This window comes from Mastacembelus armatus, chromosome 4 (genome assembly GCF_900324485.2).
Source record: "Mastacembelus armatus chromosome 4, fMasArm1.2, whole genome shotgun sequence".
Classification (NCBI taxonomy): Eukaryota; Metazoa; Chordata; class Actinopteri; order Synbranchiformes; family Mastacembelidae; genus Mastacembelus; species Mastacembelus armatus.
The window spans coordinates 23186734-23207911 of record NC_046636.1 but is presented as its reverse complement, the minus strand read 5'-3'; the positions used below and the strand labels follow the sequence as shown (position 1 = coordinate 23207911).

The 21178-nt window shown below is 37.6% G+C and overlaps 3 protein-coding genes across 4 annotated transcripts; all 3 read right to left on the bottom strand.

The window, feature by feature from the left end:
- Window positions 1–1021: 1021 nt before the first annotated feature.
- On the bottom strand, window positions 1022–8484 carry LOC113129556 (granzyme-like protein 1). Of its 2 annotated transcripts, XM_026305611.1 has the most exons (7): window positions 8360–8484; window positions 4708–4874; window positions 2251–4598; window positions 2020–2167; window positions 1774–1909; window positions 1427–1681; window positions 1022–1296 (listed from the first exon to the last, which is right to left on the bottom strand). In XM_026305611.1, exons 3-7 carry the CDS (start codon window positions 2378–2380, stop codon window positions 1147–1149), a joined length of 819 nt encoding a protein of 272 aa, XP_026161396.1. In that variant the 5' UTR covers window positions 2381–4598; window positions 4708–4874; window positions 8360–8484; the 3' UTR covers window positions 1022–1146. The 2 variants fall into 2 exon arrangements, with proteins under 2 accessions (XP_026161396.1, XP_026161397.1); XM_026305612.1 differs by having other exon boundaries at window positions 4708–8427.
- A 3214-nt stretch (window positions 8485–11698) lies between these two features.
- LOC113129409 (granzyme-like protein 2) lies at window positions 11699–14597 on the bottom strand. Its single transcript, XM_026305381.1, has 5 exons — window positions 13329–14597; window positions 13106–13253; window positions 12827–12962; window positions 12367–12633; window positions 11699–12278 (listed from the first exon to the last, which is right to left on the bottom strand). The coding sequence occupies exons 1-5, from the start codon at window positions 13384–13386 to the stop codon at window positions 12117–12119; spliced, it is 771 nt and encodes a 256-aa protein (XP_026161166.1). The 5' UTR covers window positions 13387–14597; the 3' UTR covers window positions 11699–12116.
- A 124-nt stretch (window positions 14598–14721) lies between these two features.
- LOC113129408 (granzyme B-like) lies at window positions 14722–16574 on the bottom strand. The gene is made up of 5 exons (XM_026305380.1): window positions 16440–16574; window positions 16218–16365; window positions 15997–16132; window positions 15244–15501; window positions 14722–15153 (listed from the first exon to the last, which is right to left on the bottom strand). Exons 1-5 carry the CDS (start codon window positions 16540–16542, stop codon window positions 14989–14991), a joined length of 810 nt encoding a protein of 269 aa, XP_026161165.1. The 5' UTR covers window positions 16543–16574; the 3' UTR covers window positions 14722–14988.
- Window positions 16575–21178: the final 4604 nt, after the last annotated feature.

The window sequence follows — 21178 nt, the reverse complement described above, 5'->3', positions numbered from 1 at the left end:
TTTTTTTATAATTTTCGTCAACAAGTTTTCACTGACGAAAACGAGACGTTAACTAAATAAAAATTAAGTGATGACAACGAAAACTAAAAAATATACTGACATTTTCTTTGAGTAATAAAAACGAGAAAAGATCCAATCAGAATCAATCTTCTTAGATGCACACGCACATTTGAAAAGTAAGTGATCCACCTAGTGATGTGGGATGTGCGAGTACACGACATCATCATAGCCTACACTGGGTTTCTGTCTGACTTAAACTATAATGAAATGGAAACAACTGGGAGAAAACAAAGAGAAGGTATATGGGTCAGTTTCACGTTTGATGCAATGACATTACAGCTAAATACAGTTTTTCTCTTAAATATTTAGCTTTAAAGAATGACGAATGTCATATGGAGGTTATAAACACTGCATATCTAATTTTTGGTCTTTTATGGAAAGGCCATATTCCATATATATTTAATGAAACTTGTTTTTCATTTAATTTTAATTTAGAATATTTTACTATATTACAATAGTTTAACTAAATTACACTTAAATTAAACCCAATATATTTTAGTCGACTGAATCTACAGTAGTTTTAGTCGACTAAAATCTTATGCTATTTAGTCAACTAAAACTAGACAAAAACTAAACCAAAGCAGATGACTAAAATATGACTAAAACTAAAATTGCATTTTAGTCAAAAGACTATGACTAAATCTAATTTAAAATCTGTTGTCAAAATTAACACTGCTAAACAGCTTTGTTCTTAATTTATTTTCATTTATTATTTAATCACTGCAAAGTGCAATGATTCAGATTTAGGAATATTTAGACTGCTTCTGTATTTCATTTAGGTGTATTCATGTCCTGACAATAGAAACGGCTTATTGCTTTTACCCAGATTATCCTCGCTGAAGTGGTTAACCAGTGTATTTCTCCACTACATACAGTGCTGAATGTACCATAACAGATTTTGTGGCAGTTTTGCAAAAAAAGGGAATATGAACTCTTAAGATAAAAGACAGACAAATTAATATTTATATTTGAGTTTTTATTTTGCTTTGATAAGACACTGGCACTTTGATTTGACTAGCGCAACTATAGTATGTTATACAAGCATACAAGTATGCTGAAGCAAAGTTCTGAAAAATTTAAAATCTTTTAGCGGATAATCTCCTTTATCCAGGAGAGATGTTTTGTGACATCTGTATAGACGTTGGGTACATCCGGGTAATTACAGTTAGCATATTTGTTGAAAGACACAATACCAACAGGTAACCCATCACACACCAAGGGACCACCAGAATCACCCTGTGAAAAGGAAATATTTTTAATTGTTTAGTCATTATTTAATTTGAAATGTTTGTACCACTTTTTTTTTTTTTTTTTTTTTTTTACAAGAAACTAGTTGTCATTTTCTATGAACAGGTAGAAAACATACCTGACAGAATCCTTTGTTTGTGCCATAGCCACCTGCACAGGTAACATTGAGAGGAAGCCAAATCCATTGATGCTTACAGACTTGCGGGCTAATGATAGACACATCCACAACTCTCAGCTCATCAACAACTATACCACCAGTTGTTGTAAAACCCCATCCAGCTACCTGGCACTTTTGGTTTTCTTTCACCTTTGTGTCAGACCTTGGGAGTGGAATTGTCTGCACTCTTTTGCCCAGTTTAGCTTTTCTCGACAGCTAGGGATCACAAGAGCAGAAAATAAAGATGAAAAACTGTCAAATTTCATTACAAACCTTTTTCAAGAAGACAAGTTAACATCTGTACTTACTTTGAGGAGCATGATGTCATTTCCAAAGCCTTCGGCCACATAACTGGCTGGTATGTATTTGTGAAGAATATATCTTTTGTTGTCATTATCAGCCTTCTTCAGGTTGTGTGTCCCAAGAACAACATGTGTAATTTCACTTAATGGGAATAATTCAAACGTTGTCAGTACATTTTCTACAAATGTGCCAAAAACAACTGTAAAAATGTCTTTGTCTAATTACTGTACATCTCTCAAAACGGAACTTACGAGCGACCACAGTGCGCAGCAGTGATCACAAAGTCTTCAGACACAAGAAATCCCCCACATATATGACCTATACTGTCCTGCACTGAGGCCATGTACAGCATTGAGTTCTCTGGGGCTTTTACCCCATGTATGATTTCCTCCCCATGTGCTACAAAGACAATTAAAAATCTAAATTAGATTAACATGCTAATAAAAAGCTAGAGAATAATAATCAGGAATTTGCATTCTTACCATTTTGGCTGAGACATGTCAGAATGTAGACAAGCAGACATTTGCAGAAACCATGCATGATGCCAGTAAGACAATGATCGTGCCTGCTTAGAGTTGTCAGGTGGATCCTTTTAAAGAGCACTGGATGCATAATCTACGATCATGATCTTATCTTCTTACCACATCCTTTGTACCATGTCAGCTTTCACATTTGCAACTTATCTTTTAAGAATCCTGTTTAGTTTATCTAGTGCAGCATCATCTTGAAGCACAAACTCTTTATTTAATTCATGAATTATTTTCAGCATCTTACAGTCTATTGTTTGTTTTCAGTCCCAGGCAGCCAAAAAGCTCTGTTGCCTGCTTGACACAAAAGACAAACACAGTTAGTGACCAACTATAGAACACAATGGAGTAATTAGCAGCTAAAGAGCCAGATATTACCACAGGACTTAATGACGAGACAAAAACCAGAGGTAAAAATGAGAAAGAAACTCTATTTTTATACTCTGCAGGCTGCCAGAAAAATAATTACAAATGAATAATAGTGTTGTTCTATGCTGTAGTTGTTTCATGTGTAAATAAACCTGACTGTTCTCAGTTGGGTTTATTGTCTCAATTGTTGACCAGACAAAATAAAATCTGATTTGCTTTCTCAGGACCTCAATAATTTCAATCTGACTTTTTCATATTAATCAACTCTTAGTTATGGAAAGGGCAAATTCACCATCTCATTTCTGGAGTGAATTTAATTTGACCTGAGCCTTCTTGGACCTTTTTGTCTCCTTTTATTGTACATAACTATTCACAACAAGTGATCTGTAGTTACAAGACATGCAACCATACATACCATGAGTTGTGTTGAAGTGCTTAAACAAGCAATCTTATAAGAAGATGTACGTACCATGGCAGGCAACCTTATAAGGTGAATATGTATGTATCATGGAGAAAGTTTTAACATTTGTTCTGTGTATAAGTAGGGGCTCACAGCCTAGGAAGTGTGAGCTATTTGAGATTGCAGCTTGGTACCCAGGGCCGTACACAGGGATTAATTACTTTTGAAAAATAACCCCTTAAATGTTGATTTCTGGGGACATTTGTGGAAACTTATTAATAAATTAAGACTCAAAAATATACTACATATTGTATACATTTTTTTTACATAATACATGAAAAACCAGAAGAGATTATTATATTCAACACACTTATTCTAAAACCTGTAGGGAGTTTAACCTTATCAAAGAGTAGAGAATTATATAGGCTAAATGGAGACAGTAAATGTGGGCTAAGAAAAAAATGTGTTTGATACAATAATGTACAATAATACAATACAATAACATTTTGGTTGTTTTGACTGTTGACTGTTCTGTTGTAATACGTATTTATATTTGGGATATATATTTTATATTAATCTGCCTATTGTCAAAGAGGGTCGCTGTAATTATGGCTATGCATGTTAGCCTACCTCCATCATCGCTCCTTTTCTTGCAGTATCCTGTCCACATCCAAAGCTTTAGCCTCATCTGGTGAAGTCTTTTCATTTTTATATTCTAATAGCTTAAGAAGGGTCTTTAGTTAAACTCTCTTCTTCTTGAGGTTTTGCTTTTAGACAGGTTCAATTTTGCAGCTTAGTGCCCCCCTCCTCGCCTATCAGGAGAATTTAATTGTTAGTTTGTAACACAACAAATCCAGAGGCTGCTGAGATTATTCTCTTCATGTAAAGAGAATAATCGCAATGGTTAGTTAATAATGTCGGTATCTTGATGCAGTACAATGTACTTACAGCACCCAAATAAAGTTATTTTAGGCAATTATTTCACGACTGTTCTGTTGTATGTGCTTTGGAAAGAATCCAGAGGTCCAGACCTTGGTGTTTTCAGTGATGGTACCTGTTTCTCAGAAAAAAATGGAAGAATGGTATCTTATTTATAATTAAACTAAAAGGGGTTGGATGGGACCTCAAATCACTGTCATTAAAAATTGAATGAAGAACTGTTTTATGTTTTATGAATGTCAGTTGTTGACTGGAGAGTAATAATTTTTAAGATGGCACATTTAAAAACAGAAGTTTGCGCAAAGCCAGCTGAATGCTGTCTTTTTTGTCCGTGGTGTCAAGTAAAGTTCATTCACAATTTTATCTTAATATCTGGCAGCTGCAACTTGCATTGCCTTTGCGTTACTGTGTTTGCTAAGCACCGTGGTGATGCAGTGGTTAGTATTGTTGCCTCACATCAAGAAGCTTCTGGGTACAAACCTGGGTGGACAGAGGCCTTTCTGTGTGGAGTTTGCAGGTTCTCTCCTTGTCTGTGTGTTTTTCCTCCATGTACTTTCTCCCATTTGTAGCATTCTCTGTAGCATTGTTCAGTAGACTTCAAGTGAAAAAACAATTGCAAGAAGATGAAGCTATGCTTAATAGCAATGTCAGTGCTCTGTTTTTATCCATTCTGAGACACCTACAGTGATTTAATATTGACTTACTTTGAGGAGAATGATATCATTTCCCGATGCAGAAGTGCCCGGGGTGTCAGGTCGACCCTTCTATGCAGCTGTTTGCTCAGTAAACAGGTCTGTGGTTTTCATTTGCTTTTTTGGCCACTTCCTTGCTGCATCTGTGCAACCTTCTACTGTCCTCAAGAGACGTGTGACTGTGGTCAATTCAGAAAAGTTCATTTCCATTGTGACAGTAAATATAAAGCTTGTGCTTCTGCTGCTTCAGCAGCTTGACTGGGCCCTCAATAGACTGTTACGTGAATCTACGTTTTCTCTTTTTGCTTTTGCTTCGGTCCCCATTTTCATTTTTCATTTTGCAGCTGTGGTACTTTTTATATTTTATTATTGTGGAGCTCTTAGACCTCACTGTTTAGTGAAATGAATTAACATGAGAAACAAATTCATTGTAATGGATTTACTTTTTCGATGTAACATTTGGGTCGTTGGTGTTGGGGTTTTGTCACTGCAGTGTTGCACCACAACAGAAACCACAATTCCAGACTTCAGACTTGAAGTCTGAAATTGAAGTCCGTATTCTCTATGTCACAGTTATGAGACTACGGTTAGGCTTAGTCATTTAATTTCTGTCTGACAGCTAAAAACCAACACATCAGTAGTGCAATCATCTCACTGACTGTATAGCCCGATCCAACAGCTATGTGGCCCTATGTTTATTAAATGGGAATGGAAGATGTGGAGAGCAAGCATGATGCAATTAAATGTATCCAGAAATATGTATATAATAATAACCACTTAACACACACATGTGAGATAAGGTTTAAAAATTTCCAGAACTCAATCTCAAATCAAAAGGCTCAGTTTCTTGGTCTTAGCTGCAGCATAGACATTACAATAGAACCATATAAAAACCAGACATAAAACAAATTAATTGAACAAGGTTTGCTTGTAGTGTGGTTGCAAAATTTGGATGAGAAAATTATTCCACTAACTTGAACTAATGTAAAATATTTCACAATTTAATAGCTACTTTTCAAAAGAACAAAGAAACAAATATAGAGTTCAAGTGTAGTAACCATTTTCATTTTGTTATGCCCTCTTCTGCCTTGTGCACAGCAAGGGGTGAATGGTAAACGTTTTTTTTATTTTTAATATACTTAATATATTAAGTTTTTAATAAAAGTTTAACTTTACATATACACAGGTTGACAATAGTGATCCACAATAGTGTGACGTCGCTGAATTTTTATGTATTTATTAATCTAGTTTCTCTCTTCTTAACCTCAACAGTCTTAAGTTTTACTAATTTTGGACCATGTTGTTTCACTTCATTCTCACTATTTATTTTATAAATGTGTTAAGCTAAAACAGAAACATAACATTGTACAGTTACATGCTACCAACCTATGCACAGTGGGACGATCTAGAGGAACCATAATAACCACAGTTTCTAGCTACAACTTTGCACAATGATTATTCTAATAGTCAGAGTGATGAAATCTTATTAATGTTTATTCATCATTATTTAAGAGACAGCAGTGGAAATGGGCCCCATTACAGAGTGTTAAGGTTATAATTGACCAGAACTGAGACAAAAGAGACAACATGGTCAGAGATTTTGCATATTGTTTTAAACTTTTGAAGTTTTTACAAAAACAGATTTTTTTTTTGAATGAGGAATCTTTGCATTTAAGGTTAAGGGCAGACCCTCCTCGGTCGTTCTTCTCATCCATTGAGTTTACTTATACGGGTTTACTTTCAGTGGTTACTACTAGACACTTCAACAGTAGGTTATGTCTTCGGTTTTAGTGAGATGGTAGTATATCATAGGTTGCACCTAACATAAATCCAATCCTACTTGTCTCCATAGCCCACACATTACCACCAACTTAATTTCTTTCTTTCTACACTTTCCCAGTTGATCCACTGTCCCTGCTGTGCCTGAGAAACTGCCTTTGCACACTTACCAAGCCTCTTCCTTTGTCCTAATCTCATCAACAATCATCTTTCTTGTCAGTTGCTGATGCTTTACCCGAAGTAACCTGTGATGTATTTAGACCCTGCAATATCTCTATGTCTAAGCTGCCTGAGCCTGCAAAACTGCCACCTTTGGGTTCCACCTCCTCCCTGCTCAGACTATTGGTCCTGTGCTCCACATGGCTACATCTCTAGACTCTGACAATGTCAAGTCCAGTCTAACCACATTTAAAAATCATCTGTTAAACTTGCTACGGGGTGCTCCAAAATCCTTTTACCATACAGGCACTGCTTAGGCAGCGTGTCTTCATTAGAAAAGAAAAGGCCATATTCACCCTCCCACTTCTTACTGGTGTGGAGGGAGGAGTGAATTTTGTTTGACCTGAGCCTTCTTGGACCTTTTTGTCTCCTTTTATGGACATAACTATTCACAGTAAGTCATCTATTGTTACAGTAATCTAACAAGTGAAGAATGTACACCAAAGTTCTTAGAGTGGAAATACTTGAAACCACACAAGATATATATTTGTGACTTCTCAAGAAAACTAGATGAACCACAGAAACCACAGTTTCCAGAATCAGATTTGAGCATCATTGCCCCACACTTGTTGTCATGAAACTCCAACTCAAGTTAGAGCAAGAGAGAATGAGCATGAGCATAAACAAATACAGGAAGTGAAATTATTACCTTCTCCTTTATAACTTGCTCATGTAACTATAAAATAAATAATATACAGAAAAGTTTTTTTTCTTTTTCTGATGAATTTGGTGAAATGATGTAGTTAGGGTATTGCCTCACATCATAAAAGTTCTGGGTTCAAATCCCATTCAAACCTGGGGTTTTTCTATGTGGGTCTTAGATGTTCTTCCTGTCTTTGCGTGGGTTTTCTCGGGGTACTCTGGCTTCCTTCCACAGTCAAACACACACTTTGGGGTTATGTTAGTTGTAGATGTGAGTGTGTTTGTCTATGTGTCAACCCTCTGATAGACCTGTTCACTGTGAGCTGGCATTGACTCCAGATGGATGAATTAATTAACTACTCAGTCTAACCTACAATGACGCCAGAAACGTTCTTTTATGTCCTCAATTGTGTCATGCAAATGACTTAACCATAACCATTATTTAATTTTAGAAATGTTAGTGCCCACTTTGGGGACCTCAGAGTTGCCACTCCTTTCTTTGCAGATGATGTGTTTGTGTTGCCTTGATCAGACCTTGGCCTTCAGCATGCACTTCCACGTTTAAAGCTATGATTCTCTGACTAAAATGTAGCTTAGACTGAGATTGTACCTGACTGTGTTAATTAAGAGCCAGAAGTCAAACAGTTCAATTTATGTGTTTACGTATGTTTCACCTCTCAACTTTTGCCATCAGTTATGGGCAGTCACACCTTGCAAATACATATATTTGCTTTCTTGCCAAGAGTCAGTACTTTTGGCCATATACAACAGATTTCTCTGGAGTCCTTTTACCATATAAGATTTCAGGCTGGAGTATTTAAAAGCCCAAAAAGAAAAAACGAAAAAGAAAATGGGCCAATGTCTTGTAGCGAATATAAATATGTATGTATGAGAACATAGATATGTTTATAATGTGTGGCTTATGAATTATGTCATAAACCATCTTCATAATTTTGGGGCACCAGATCCTTTGATGGAGGATCAACCAGTCAGTTAATGAGTAATGCAGGATATCATTACTTACCTGACCTCGAGTTTACTGAGGCTCAGCTGTTCCACTGTGGACTGTGCTGGGTGAGAATTCCATCTGGTTGGTCCATCATTGGGCTTGACACAATGCGGTTGGTTCAGGAGGTGCTTAGTCCTTGCTGCTGACTGGTTTACAGTCACCTGACTGTGATGGGGCAGTCTCACTGGTCTGAGCGCTGTGTGATGCAAAAGACCAATCTTTCCTTTAAGTGTCGTAAATTTTTAAGAATGTTTTCTAAAACGACAATAATATTCCATCAAGCAAGTTTCAAACACATACACATGACAGACATAGTAAGTAATCTGTCACTAGTTCAGCAACAATATAAATTAAGGTCAATTAAACTTCACACAGGTACGTCAATTAACCACAGGCATGAGTGACTCAGTCTCATTTGTTGGCTGGAGAGTAATAATGAAATGTTTCACATTTTTACAGTTTTGTTCAAGATGACATATAATGTCTTTGTGAATGTCTTCCTTTTTGTCTTTGGCGTCACAATTCATACGCCAGTTTTACTACTTTGTTAGACAACAAAACTAGGAAAATGTGACACACCAACACCAACATTTCTGATTTAGAGGCATGGACATGGATGTAACATTGCGTTTGGATATATTTGTGTCGAGATGAAAAAGGAATTCATTTATTCAAACCATCTAACTATGGTGACTCTAAATTGCCCATAGGAGTGAGTGTGAGTGTGTGAGGTTGTTTGTCTCTATGTGGCCCTGTGATGGACTGGTGACCTGTTCAGGGTGGACCCCTGCCTTTCACCTAATGTCAGCTAATAGTGAGCTGACATTGAGCTGAATGCTCAAGTCTTGTTTCCTCACTACTAAAACTTAAGCACAGTCAAGTGAACTTCAGCTAGAAACTCCAGTAGCAGAAAATCTGTGATGTGATTTGCTAAAAATACTTAATGTAAACTGCTTTTGCAGTTGTAGCTTGTATTTCATTTTAGTGAATTAATTGAGACAGTCAATTAACATTGGTCATAAATATGTGAATTCTTTGTAGACATTTATAATCAGATGTTAGGTCAACATTCCCATCTAGTGGCTGTAGTGTAGTAGTGATAGTATATAGTAGTAATACAGTGGGTACGGAAAGTATTCAGACCCCTTTAAATATTTCACTCTTTGTGTCATTGCAGCCATTTGCCAAAATCAAAAAAGTTCATTTTATTTCTCATTAATGTACACTCAGCACCCCATCTTGACAGAAAAAAACAGAAATGTAGAAATTTTTTCAAATTTATTAAAAAAGAAAAACTGAACTATCACATGGTCATAAGTATTCAGACCCTGTGCTCAGTATTGAGTAGAAGCACCCTTTTGAGCTAGTACAGCCATGAGTCATCTTGGGCATGATGCAACAAGTTTTTCACGCCTGGATTTGGGGATCCTCTGTCATTCTTCCTTGCAGATCCTCTCCAGTTCTGTCAGGTTGGATGGTGAACGTTGGTGGACAGCCATTTTCAGGTCTCTCCAGAGATGCTCAATTGGGTTTAGGTCAGGGCTCTGGCTGGGCCAGTCAAGAACGGTCACAGAGTTGTACCGAAGCCACTGCTTTGTTATTTTAGCTGTGTGCTTAGGGTCATTGTCCTGTTGAAAGGCGAACCTTCGGCCCAGTCTGAGGTCCTGAGCACTCTGGAAGAGGTTTTCTTCCAGGATATCTCTGTACTTGGCCACATTCATCTTTCCTTCAATTGCAACCAGTCGTCCTGTCCCTGCAGCTGAAAAACACCCCCACAACATGATGCTCCCACCACCATGTTTCACTGTAGGGATTGTATTGGGCAGGTGATGAGCAGTGCCTGGTTTTCTCCACACATACCGCTTAGAATTAACGCCAAAAAGTTCAGTCTTGGTCTCATCAGACCAGAGAATCTTATTTCTCATAGTCTGGGAGTCCTTCATGTGTTTTTTGGCAAACTCTATGCAGGCTTTCATGTGTCTTGCACTGAGGAGAGGCTTCCGTCAGGCCACTCTGCCATAAAGCCCCGACTGGTGGAGGGCTGCAGTGATAGTTGACTTTGTGGAACTTTCTCCCATCTCCCTACTGCATCTCTGGAGCTCAGCCACAGTGGTCTATGGGTTCTTCTTTACCTCTCTCACCAAGGCTCTTCTCCCACTATTGCTCAGTTTGGCTGGACGGCCAGGTCTAGAAAGAGTTCTGGTCGTCCCAAACTTTTTCCATTTGAGGATTATGGAGGCCACTGTGCTCTTAGGAACCTTGAGTGCTGCAGAAATTCTTTTGTAACCTTGGCCAGATCTGTGCCTTGCCACAATTCTGTCTCTGAGCTCCTTGGGCAGTTCCTTCGACCTCATGAGTCTCATTTGCTTTGACATGCACTGTGAGCTGTAAGGTCTTATATAGACAGGTGTGTGCCTTTGCTAATCAAGTCCAATCAGTTTAATTAAACACAGCTGGACTCCAATGAAGGAGCAGAACCATCTCAAGGAGGATCAGAAGAAATGGACAGCATGTGAGTTAAATAGTGTCACTGCAAAGGGTCTGAATACTTATGACCATGTGATATTTCAGTTTTTCTTTTTTAATAAATTTGCAAAAATTTCTACATTTCTGTTTTTTTCTGTCAAGATGGGGTGCTGAGTGTACATTAATGAGAAATAAAATGAACTTTTTTGATTTTGGCAAATGGCTGCAATGACACAAAGAGTGAAAAATTTAAAGGGGTCTGAATACTTTCCGTACCCACTGTATATCATCATGTGTTCTTTGATGCTTTTAACCGCACGCATGCAAGATTAATTAATCAGTTGAGCTTAGACATCCAGTGACACAAAATCAGAAGGCAAAGATTTCAAACTGGCAGAACAGAGGCCAAGTGCAGAGTAGAATTGATAGTTTTACTATCTTTTAGTTTCTCTCACTCTGTTCTCTTCCTGTTTGTAGACACTTCAAAGCCACATCAAAGTAAATCAACTGAATTCGAAGAACACGCACACCTCCAACGCAGCCCACCATAAACAATTATGAAGCTCTAGGGCAGAGGTGGGCACTGAAGACCATAGCACTGCTTGTTTTCCAAATATCCTGGCCTTATCAATGTTGATTACCTGGGTCAGGTGTGTTCTGCCAATCAGAAGCTGGAAGGTACCAATTCATTTTGTCTTCCCCCACTTCCACCCTCTGAAATGGTATGTTCCAGCTTGTGATTGGCTGAACACACCTGATCCAGGTAATCAGCAGTGGGTAGTTCAGGGATAGTTGGAAAACAAGCAGGGTAGTGGCCTTTTAGGACCAGGATTGCCCACCTCTGCTCTAGGAGAATTCATTTCAGTATTAATAAGGCAGCAGGCAGCGTTTTCAGAAACTATGCTTTAATTGAAAAGAATCCAAAATATGTTTGACTTAACATAAAATCTTTTTCAGCTGCGGCAAATATAACAATTTTTACATCAATAAAAATAACTACAGCTCATACAGGGAAGCACACACACATGCATAAACTTACTGTGGGTAGGGAAAATGAATAGCAATCTTTGCATCCTGTTTGGTAAATCAAAAACAAAAGATGTCTATTGAGAATGAAACAACAGTTCAGATTTGTATTTATAAAAATGATACCAGGAAACTACTACAAACCTACATACCATGTCTGTGTTGTGATGTAGCTACTGGAAAGAGTAGTCACTTCAGATGAAGAGCAAACACTGACAGTGACTTATTCTATTCACTGCATTTCCTCTACAGTAAAAAGTATCCTGGTGTTATGTTTCATTTAACATGTCTTTTTCTTGAGAATGTTATGAATCCAGGGAAGGTATTTTGATATGTCTGTATAGACATTTGGTACATTTGGGTAGTCACATATTTTTCTCATGTTGAAGGACACGACACCAACGGCCAGCCCGTTGCACACCAGAGGGCCACCAGAATCGCCCTGTGAAAACAGGAAGATGCCTAATTTGTTTAGCCTGAAAAAAGAGTTAAAAACATTAACATTTTTTATGAATGGACTGATAACATACCTGACAGAATCCTTTGTCTGTTTCATATCCACCTGCACAGATGACATTGGGGGGAAGATTAAATGAAATATATTTCCAGTTTGTCTTACAGACCTCCAGGTTAACAAGTGGCACATCCACTGCCCGCAGCATATTAACAACTTTTCCACCAGTTTCTGTGAAACCCCATCCAGCCACACGGCACACTTCTCTATCTTTTAATTTGTTGTCAGTCCTTGGAAGTGGAATTATTTGTACCCTGTTGTCCAGTCGAGCTTTCTTAGACAGCTGAATATGGACAAAATCAGAAAGTTATAATTAAGAACAAGTAAAGAAGTATTTATAGCATTCTCTGTAGCATTGTTCAGTAGACCTCAAGTAAAAAAACAATTGCAAGAAGATGGAGCTATGCTTAATAGCAATGTCAGTGCTCTGTTTTTATCCATTCTGAGGCACCTACAGTGATTTAATATTGACTTACTTTGAGGAGCATGATATCATTTCCCGATGCAGGAGTCTTATAAGATGGGTGTTTGCACTTCTTTACAACGCTTCTGTGTCTGTTATTATCAACCTTCTTGAGATTGTGGTTGCCCAGAACAACCCTTGTAAGATTACTAAATGATTGATCATTGAGAGGTTGTTAGTTTGTCTTTACATGGGCAAACAAATAATAGTGCAACAAGTAAAATGGTGGGTTCTTTGATGACAAATCATTTGAAATGAATCAAAGATTGTTTGAAGAAGACATTTAACTCACTTTTTTTCACAGTGCGCAGCAGTGATCACAAAGTCTTCACTGACAAGGAATCCTCCACATACATGACCTCTGTTGTTCTGCACTGAGGCCATGTATAGCATTGAGTTCTCTGGAGCTTTTTCCCCATGTATGATTTCACTCCCAAGCACTAAAAAAAATGAAAGGAAAAAATAATGTCAATGTCCCATTTGAATAACAGAAACTAGTAATTAGATAATCTTACCATTTTGCTCAAGGCACATTAGAAGATGAAAAAGCAGAAATTTTTGCAAGCCAATCATTATTCTGACAGAAAACTGAACATATGCCCGGGGTGTCAGGTCGACCCTTTTATGCAGCTGTTTGCTCAGTAAACAGGTCTGTGGTTTTCATTTGCTTTTTTGGCCACTTCCTTGCTGCATCTGTGCAACCTTCTACTGTCCTCAAGAGACGTGTGACTGTGGTCAATTCAGAAAAGTTCATTTCCATTGTGACAGTAAATATAAAGCTTGTGCTTCTGCTGCTTCAGCAGCTTGAGTGTTACGTGAATCTACGTTTTCTCTTTTTGCTTTTGCTTCGGTCCCCATTTTCATTTTTCATTTTGCAGCTATGGTACTGTTCATATTTTATTACTGTGGAGCTCTTAGACCTCACTGTTTAGTGAAATGAATTAACATGAGAAACAAATTCATTGTTATGGATTCACTTTTTCGATGTAACATTTGGGTCGTTGGTGTTGGGGTTTTGTCACTGCAGTGTTGCACCACAACAGAAACCAGATTTTCAGACTTCAGAGTTGAGTGTCTGTCTTCTCTATGTCACAGTTATGAGACTACTGTTCGGCTTAGTCATTTATCCACTGCCTGACAGCTAAAAATCTAAAGGAGCATCATGACTCAGTTTTTCTTGACCACAGTGGAAAATGTCAGTAAATGACATGTATCTTGCACTTAGTGCAAAGTGCAATCATCTCACTGACTGTGTAACCCCGTCCAAGAGCTATTTGGCCCTCTGTTTATAGAATGGGAACACGTGGAGATTAGGCATGATGCAATTAAATGTGTGGATCAGAAATGGGTATGAAATAGTAATAATAATAATAATAATAATAGTATGTTCTACAGCCTATAAGAATACTCACAAATGTAAAACATTTCCAACTTACTAACAAAGTGAATAGGTTGACATCGTGATGTCTGTAATAGTAACTATAGGGTAACTCTTGATGACAAGCATCAGGTATTACCTGCCTTATATATTGTTTGTGCTAAGGTTTGTACTTTACCGTGTCACCTGTCTGACGCTTTGCCCTGTATAGTGTTGTGTCTGTCTGCACAACTCTTTATCTGAACACAACTTTGACATGCTGTAAACTCCTAGACACAATTTCAAAGTACTAACTTTAGGGTCCACATATTACTGCAGTGGCTGCTTTTCATTTTGTATCAATATAGCACACATGAGAGATGTCACTCTCAGTCTCAAAGTTTTACCTTTCTAAAGAGCCCAGAGACATAAATGTAATCCCTAGAGTCAACAACTAACAACTCATGCAAACACATTGTGATGATCTAGATGAACCACAGTAACCCCACTTTCCAGCTATAGATTTGTACATGTATTTCCACAGTCAGTGATGAAAGTATACATTTTTAATGTTTATTATATATCATATTTGCTTATTATATCATTAATTAGGAGACAGCAGCCTGTATGAGCATCATTACAGAACTTGTTGATAGAGAGATTATGCATATTGCTTTAAACTTACCATGCAAGCTTTTCTAAAACATTTTTTTAAATGATGAAACATTCCTTTCAGTTAACAAATTCACAGAAAGAGAGATATTTTTTTTAATTGGCTGACAAAGTGGCTTCGATAAAGAACATTCACACTGTTACATTCAACACTTCTTATTCTTGATAATCTTTTTGATCCAGGGCAGGAATTTTGAAATATCTGTGTAGACATTGGGTATATCTGGGTATTTACAGGTATTGTTGTTATTGAAAGAAACAACTCCAACTGCATATTTCTCTTTGCACACCAGAGGGCCACCTGAATCACCCTGTGTGAAAGAAGATTGATTTGTTTATATATTTTTGAAGATACTAGATCACTTTAACCAACATTGTCTGTGACCAGATGAAAAACATACCTGACAGATACCATTATTTGTGTCATATCCACCTGCACAGACAACATTGGCAGGAAGGATATTATGCCATGCCTTCTGACACTTTTCTAGGCCAGTCACTGGCACATCCGCCTCCAGCAGCTCATCAACAACTTCGCCACGAGTTCTTGTGGAACCCCATCCAGCTACATGGCACTTTTGGTTTTCTTTTAATTTAAATTTAGGACTTGGAAGCTGAATTACCTTGACACGCTTGCCTAGTTGAGCTTTCCTAGAGAGCTGGAGACATAAATTAAGAACGTGACAGTTAATAGCTGGCAACACCTCATTCCTTGGCATCTCCTTTTCCTCCAGCAGACCTTAAGCTTATCTTTGAGTATTTCATGTTTTCCAGTATTTGTTGTTGGACACATCTCAAAATATACAGATATAGAAGCAAACCTGCAAAATAGAAAAAGTATTTGGCTTATGTGCTGGCATATGAGCAATTTTTCTCACAAGTAAATAAATAAGTAAAATAAATTTGTTACTTTGTTCATACATGTTTTGCCAGCAAGAGCTGGTAAAATATAATTGAAATATTATTGACAGTGTTATAATCGACCTGAATTGTTCAGGCTTGTGTTTTTGCTAGTTTACATTTACGCTTCCTAAAAATAACACATCCTTATATTTATTGAACTTTATATAAAGCAGCATAATGTACAGCAAATGTAAATAATTTATAGATCTATTGTGCAATTTGCGACTGTGGTTGAACAGATAATTACTTACTTTGAGGAGCATGATGTCATTTCCAGAAATAATATTTACATACAATGGGTGTTTGCACTTCTTTATCCCGTATCTCATTGTGTCATTGTCAATCTTTTTGAGATTGTGGGTGCCAATAACAACACTTGAAGGATTCCTGCATAAATAATGATTTAGAACTTGATTTACTTCAGTTGTATTTAGCATGATAAAAAATAGCTTGAAGAGGAATGGTCACTCACCGGTCATCACAGTGTGCAGCAGTTACTACAAACTCTTTACTGACAAGGAATCCTCCACAAATGTGACCTCTATTGTTCTGCACCGAGGCCATGTACAGCATTGACTTCTCCTTTGCCTTTTTGCCATTTACGATTCCACTCCCAAGAGCTGAAGAGACAAGAAGGAATAGTAAAGGGGATAATGCCTCATGTGCACTCTACAAGAACTAGATGCACTCTTACCATTTTTTCCAAGACATAGGAGAACATACAAGAACAGAAATTTGTGCAGAATATGTGCCATGCCTGCAGAATACTCAGTCCTGTGAAGTGAAGTAGTATTCATGCAGCATTATGCTCTGTGAGCAACACTTTGGCTTTTATACATGTTGACTTCCCGTCTTGCCCCTTCCCCTGTTTTGCACATTTTCAATTTGTGTTTTGAATACGTGACACTTCCTGCCTCTTTTTGTTCACTGTGCACCATTTAGGATGTATTTCTCTCATAGTTTATACTGGATGTATTTCATCACAAAACATAATGGGAGTTAGTTTCAAATGAGTAAATGTGTAAGATAGTCACCTTTTTGTTTTATAAATCCCTGACAGATGAGATTTGTTTAGTCATTAGTGGGAAATAGAAAGTAAGATACCTATTACAACTTTGGAGTGTCTTTCCCTCTGTGTGGATATTACTTTGTCATAATAAATAAACTTTATATTTATACATTTGATTTAAAAAAATGGCATCAAGATTTTTGCCAGTGGATCTATTTGAAGAACATTTCAAACTATTACTTGGAGATCATTTTGCGTTTTCACAGTTCACACTTTAACACATATAGCTTCTCACATACAGGAAGCCAATGACAGTAACTATAGGGTTAAGGTGTAAGTGTTAGTATTTTCACAGTCACAACTCATGTAGTTAAGCCCTGTATCTCCTACATTCGCAGGAACAACCACGTGATTTGTTGTTAGTGCGTCTTTTTGTGGTTGTTATGTGTCTCTTTGTAGTTTGATGTCTTTTTAACCATTTTCTGCCCATTTTGACTAATTTTACATACAGTATCTCACAGAAGTGAGTACACCCCTCACATTTTTGTAAATAATTTATTATATCTTTTCACGTGACCTAATCCTAAGAGGATTCCAGTGGCAACCTGTGAAGCTCTGGTGAACTCCATGCCCAAGAGGGTTATGGCAGTGCTGGAAAATAATGGTGGTCACACATAATATTGACACTTTGGGCCCAATTTGAACATTTTCAGTTAGGGGTGTACTCACTTTTGTGGCCAGCGGTTTAGACATTAATGGCTGTGTGTTGAGTTATTTTGAGGGGACAGCAAATTTATACTGTTATACAAGCTGTACACTCATTACTTTACATTGTAGCAAAGGGTCATTTCTTCAGTGTTGTCACATGAAAAGATATAATAAATTATTTACAAAAATGTGAGGGGTGAACTCACTTCTGTGAGATACTGTATATTCATAGTCATGGTGCATATTGTTTGTCATATATTGTTTTGTGTGTATTTTGTTGAGGCTTTTCAAAGTTTTGCCATCACTTTGCAGTGTTTGGGGCTATTTTCACACACTCTGTAGTGTTGATTATTGTTGGTTTTGTTTAACTCATTTGTTTCCATATCCACATTTGTATATCATCTAATGCAATATTTTGTCTATGCACATTTACCATGGTCAGTTTGGCATGATTTCCAGCAGAGGGGACCAGAGTTCACTGTAAGCTTTATAAAGCTGCTCAGCCATTTGACCATCAGAGGGTGCCGCTACTCCATAAGTTCAGATTCAGTGTGAAGTGTGAAGTATGAATCTACCTACTGTAACAACACTTTTTTGCTTTCTATGGTACATTAAAACTAACTACTCAATTTTAACATAGTATCAACTTACCAATAATAAAGTGAATTTTTGGTGGGGTTATATAAATTATGGGTAATTTATGATGTGCAACAGGAATATGTGAAAAGCATCTTTCAGTTAGGATGAGGAGACTTGAATGTTCTGGTTCCTAGATTACTACAAAATTGGAGACATGTTTATATGGAAGCATGTAGCAATGATATAGAATATCTAGTTATTGATATGTTCTTATAATGGGCAGTACTGTTCGATAGAATAATGGTGCCCCAGCCTTTTATAGAACTTGACATTACTTCATTGCAATCTGTATTATTATGTGAGGCAATTTTGTAATTTGGGTTAACCATATTGAAAGCAACAGCACCATATTTCTCCAGAATCTTTCAGGTTTGGGGTGAAACCTCAGACAGAGCTCTCAATTCAAGTGCTGTCGTCTGCAACACGCTTGACTCTGGCTTGACTGTTTCCTTTCTTTCTGCATTATAGAAGACAAAACATTTATAGGTTGCTGTTGAGAAAACTTAGAGGTTGTTGAGAAGTCATAAATAAGGCATGTCAACATATGACTGTGGCTGACCTATGAGCCAAGAGGGGCAGCTCAGTAAACACATAAACATTGAATAATTACACAAGTACGATTTTAGAAGTGCTAGTGATAGCAACGATCATGTGTTTAAACCTCCATGTGCAAAAATGTCAAGCCAGCAGTGATTTGCTCCCCTGACTTTGGCCTGCAGTTGAACCTCACAGCTTTTTAAAACGCAGCTCTTTTGCTATAATGCATTTAACCTAAAATTCATTATTGCTGTTCCACAATCTATCTATATATGCTTTTAATATTTATTTATTATGCACAAACTTTTTATTTTAACATGCTTGTTTTTCTAGTATTAGTCAGGATTAGACCTTTCAGTTGGAGTGGACATAGCATCCTTAAGTTTTTGAGTCTGTGTTAAGTTTTCTCTACTGTAACATGACAGATCTTGAGAGAGGAAGCCAGTATTTCCATGTCATGCTTATTGTCAGTTTACAAGCCACAGGTTTTTAATCCAATAAAAACCTTCTCACTTGCTTTATATCAAACATTCTTGCAAGAAAAATAAAGCACATTTTGACATTGTGCATGAGTGTTAAGCAAGAACATCCACCTGTTAATCTTTGAAGTAAAAAACTGCAGTGTTGAAGAAATAGCACCATGCGTACAGTGACAAAACACAGAGTCTGTCTGGTTTCACTGGCATGAAGAATTACTTCACACACAGCGGGGCTTGAGGAGCAGGGTGGTTGGGCTTTGGCATAATTCAAACTTTGCAATAGCGGCACTGACTTTGGTCTTTTCCAGTCACTAACAGCCAAAGACAACCTCATGATGTTGACTGGGACAATGGCCAACATGTGGCTGGCCTGCCTCAGCTGGCCAAACTCTATAGAAGAAGACAGTGCCCTTGTGGTTTGCCACCACTTTTTCAGTGATCACCTCCTTATTTTCTTTAATTTTTTATATTTAAAACTTTTTAATCCCCTAAATTTTAACATAAAAGCAACAGTTTTTAAAGTAGTCACCACAGTGGTGTGACAAAACACTGGTCACTGTGGTATAACCAGCTAGCCTTATTGGTCTTTGATTTATATGCATGTGGGCATGTGCAAGCAGGGCAAGCTGCTTCCCATCCTGACTTAATGACACAGAAAAAAATGTTATATTATAACCTTTTTAAAAAAACTGTGGGATCCTAGTATCACCAGCAGTAGATGGTGCTACATAAAATAGAAAGATGCACTGATGCTTGTCTTTCTAAACACTAACATATTGACCCAGAATGAGAGAAAGATGATTTCTGTTCAGACATACAGATGTATCCTCAAACAACTGTAATTATGTACCTGCTAGCATTTTTGTTAGCCTTTTACAGCAAAGCCATGCTCTCATGTTTTCATCTATTTGATGTAAACAGGTTGATTATTATTTCATATTATTTCTGCTTTTTACAGTGAAACATCTGCTCTGACATATTAGCAAATATCAGCAGTGGTAGAGAACTAAGGGACTTGTATTGCATGTATTTCCTGTGGAGTGTAAGAAGAAAAGATGAATTCGCTCTCATATCTGTACACCACACTGAAGCTGCAGCTAGCAGCTAATTAGCTGAGGTTTGTGTAAAAACTGGATCCAGGCAGAAACAACTAGGCTGGCTGTGTCCAAAGTTTAAAGGAAAATCTGCTTAGTAGCACCTCTGCTGCTCAACAATTAACACATTATATGTGGTTTGTTAATCTAAGTTTCTGCCGGTTGCTTGGAAACCTCACGGTGACAGCCGGACACTGGGAAGTCTCTGCACCAGGCCAGGACATATTCTCAGCACACAACCCCACCTGAAACCATGACTTACCCTTTTACACTTGAGTTATAAAACATGTTAATTAGTGAGCTTTAGGTTTGTCTATTTTTTCAGGCTGTATGCTAAGCTAAGATACCCCCGTGCTGACTCCAGCTTCATACTTTCCATACACACCTGACAATGATATCAGCCTTTGCATTTTCGCCACATTTGGCAAGAAAACTACTAAATGTATTTTTATTCAGATTGTTATTTTTAGGTCCAAATCATTTGGTGAAAACTAAAAATGTTTTCAGCACCTGTGCTTTCAGTGCAGTATTTAGACACTTTGACATCCACGTCTGCACTTTGTCCCTCCCTAAATTTAACCCAAACCTTTTATTCTATGCATCCATATTAGATTACACTAATTTACTTTCCTTACTTCTTCTCTCATCTATTCTGATTCACACACTTCTGAATCATTTTTTCATCCAACTCTTCGACTTGTCCCCTGGTGTCTGGCACGACAGCAGGCATCCAGAGAATGCCTGAAATGGGGTTTGGCCAGTCGGCACCACATACCTGCAGCGTGGCATGGGAGGGCTTAAGGGGAAATGTGGTGTATGTGCCACTCAGCAGCCCTGTCTAATGTCCAGTAAGTGGCTTCAGACATGAACACTAATCCACTCAGTGATGAGAAGGCTTCAGTCTGATAGCTCTGCTGCAGGCTGCCAAGACTGCCTGAGCACAGTCTTGGGTTCAGAGAGAGCACAG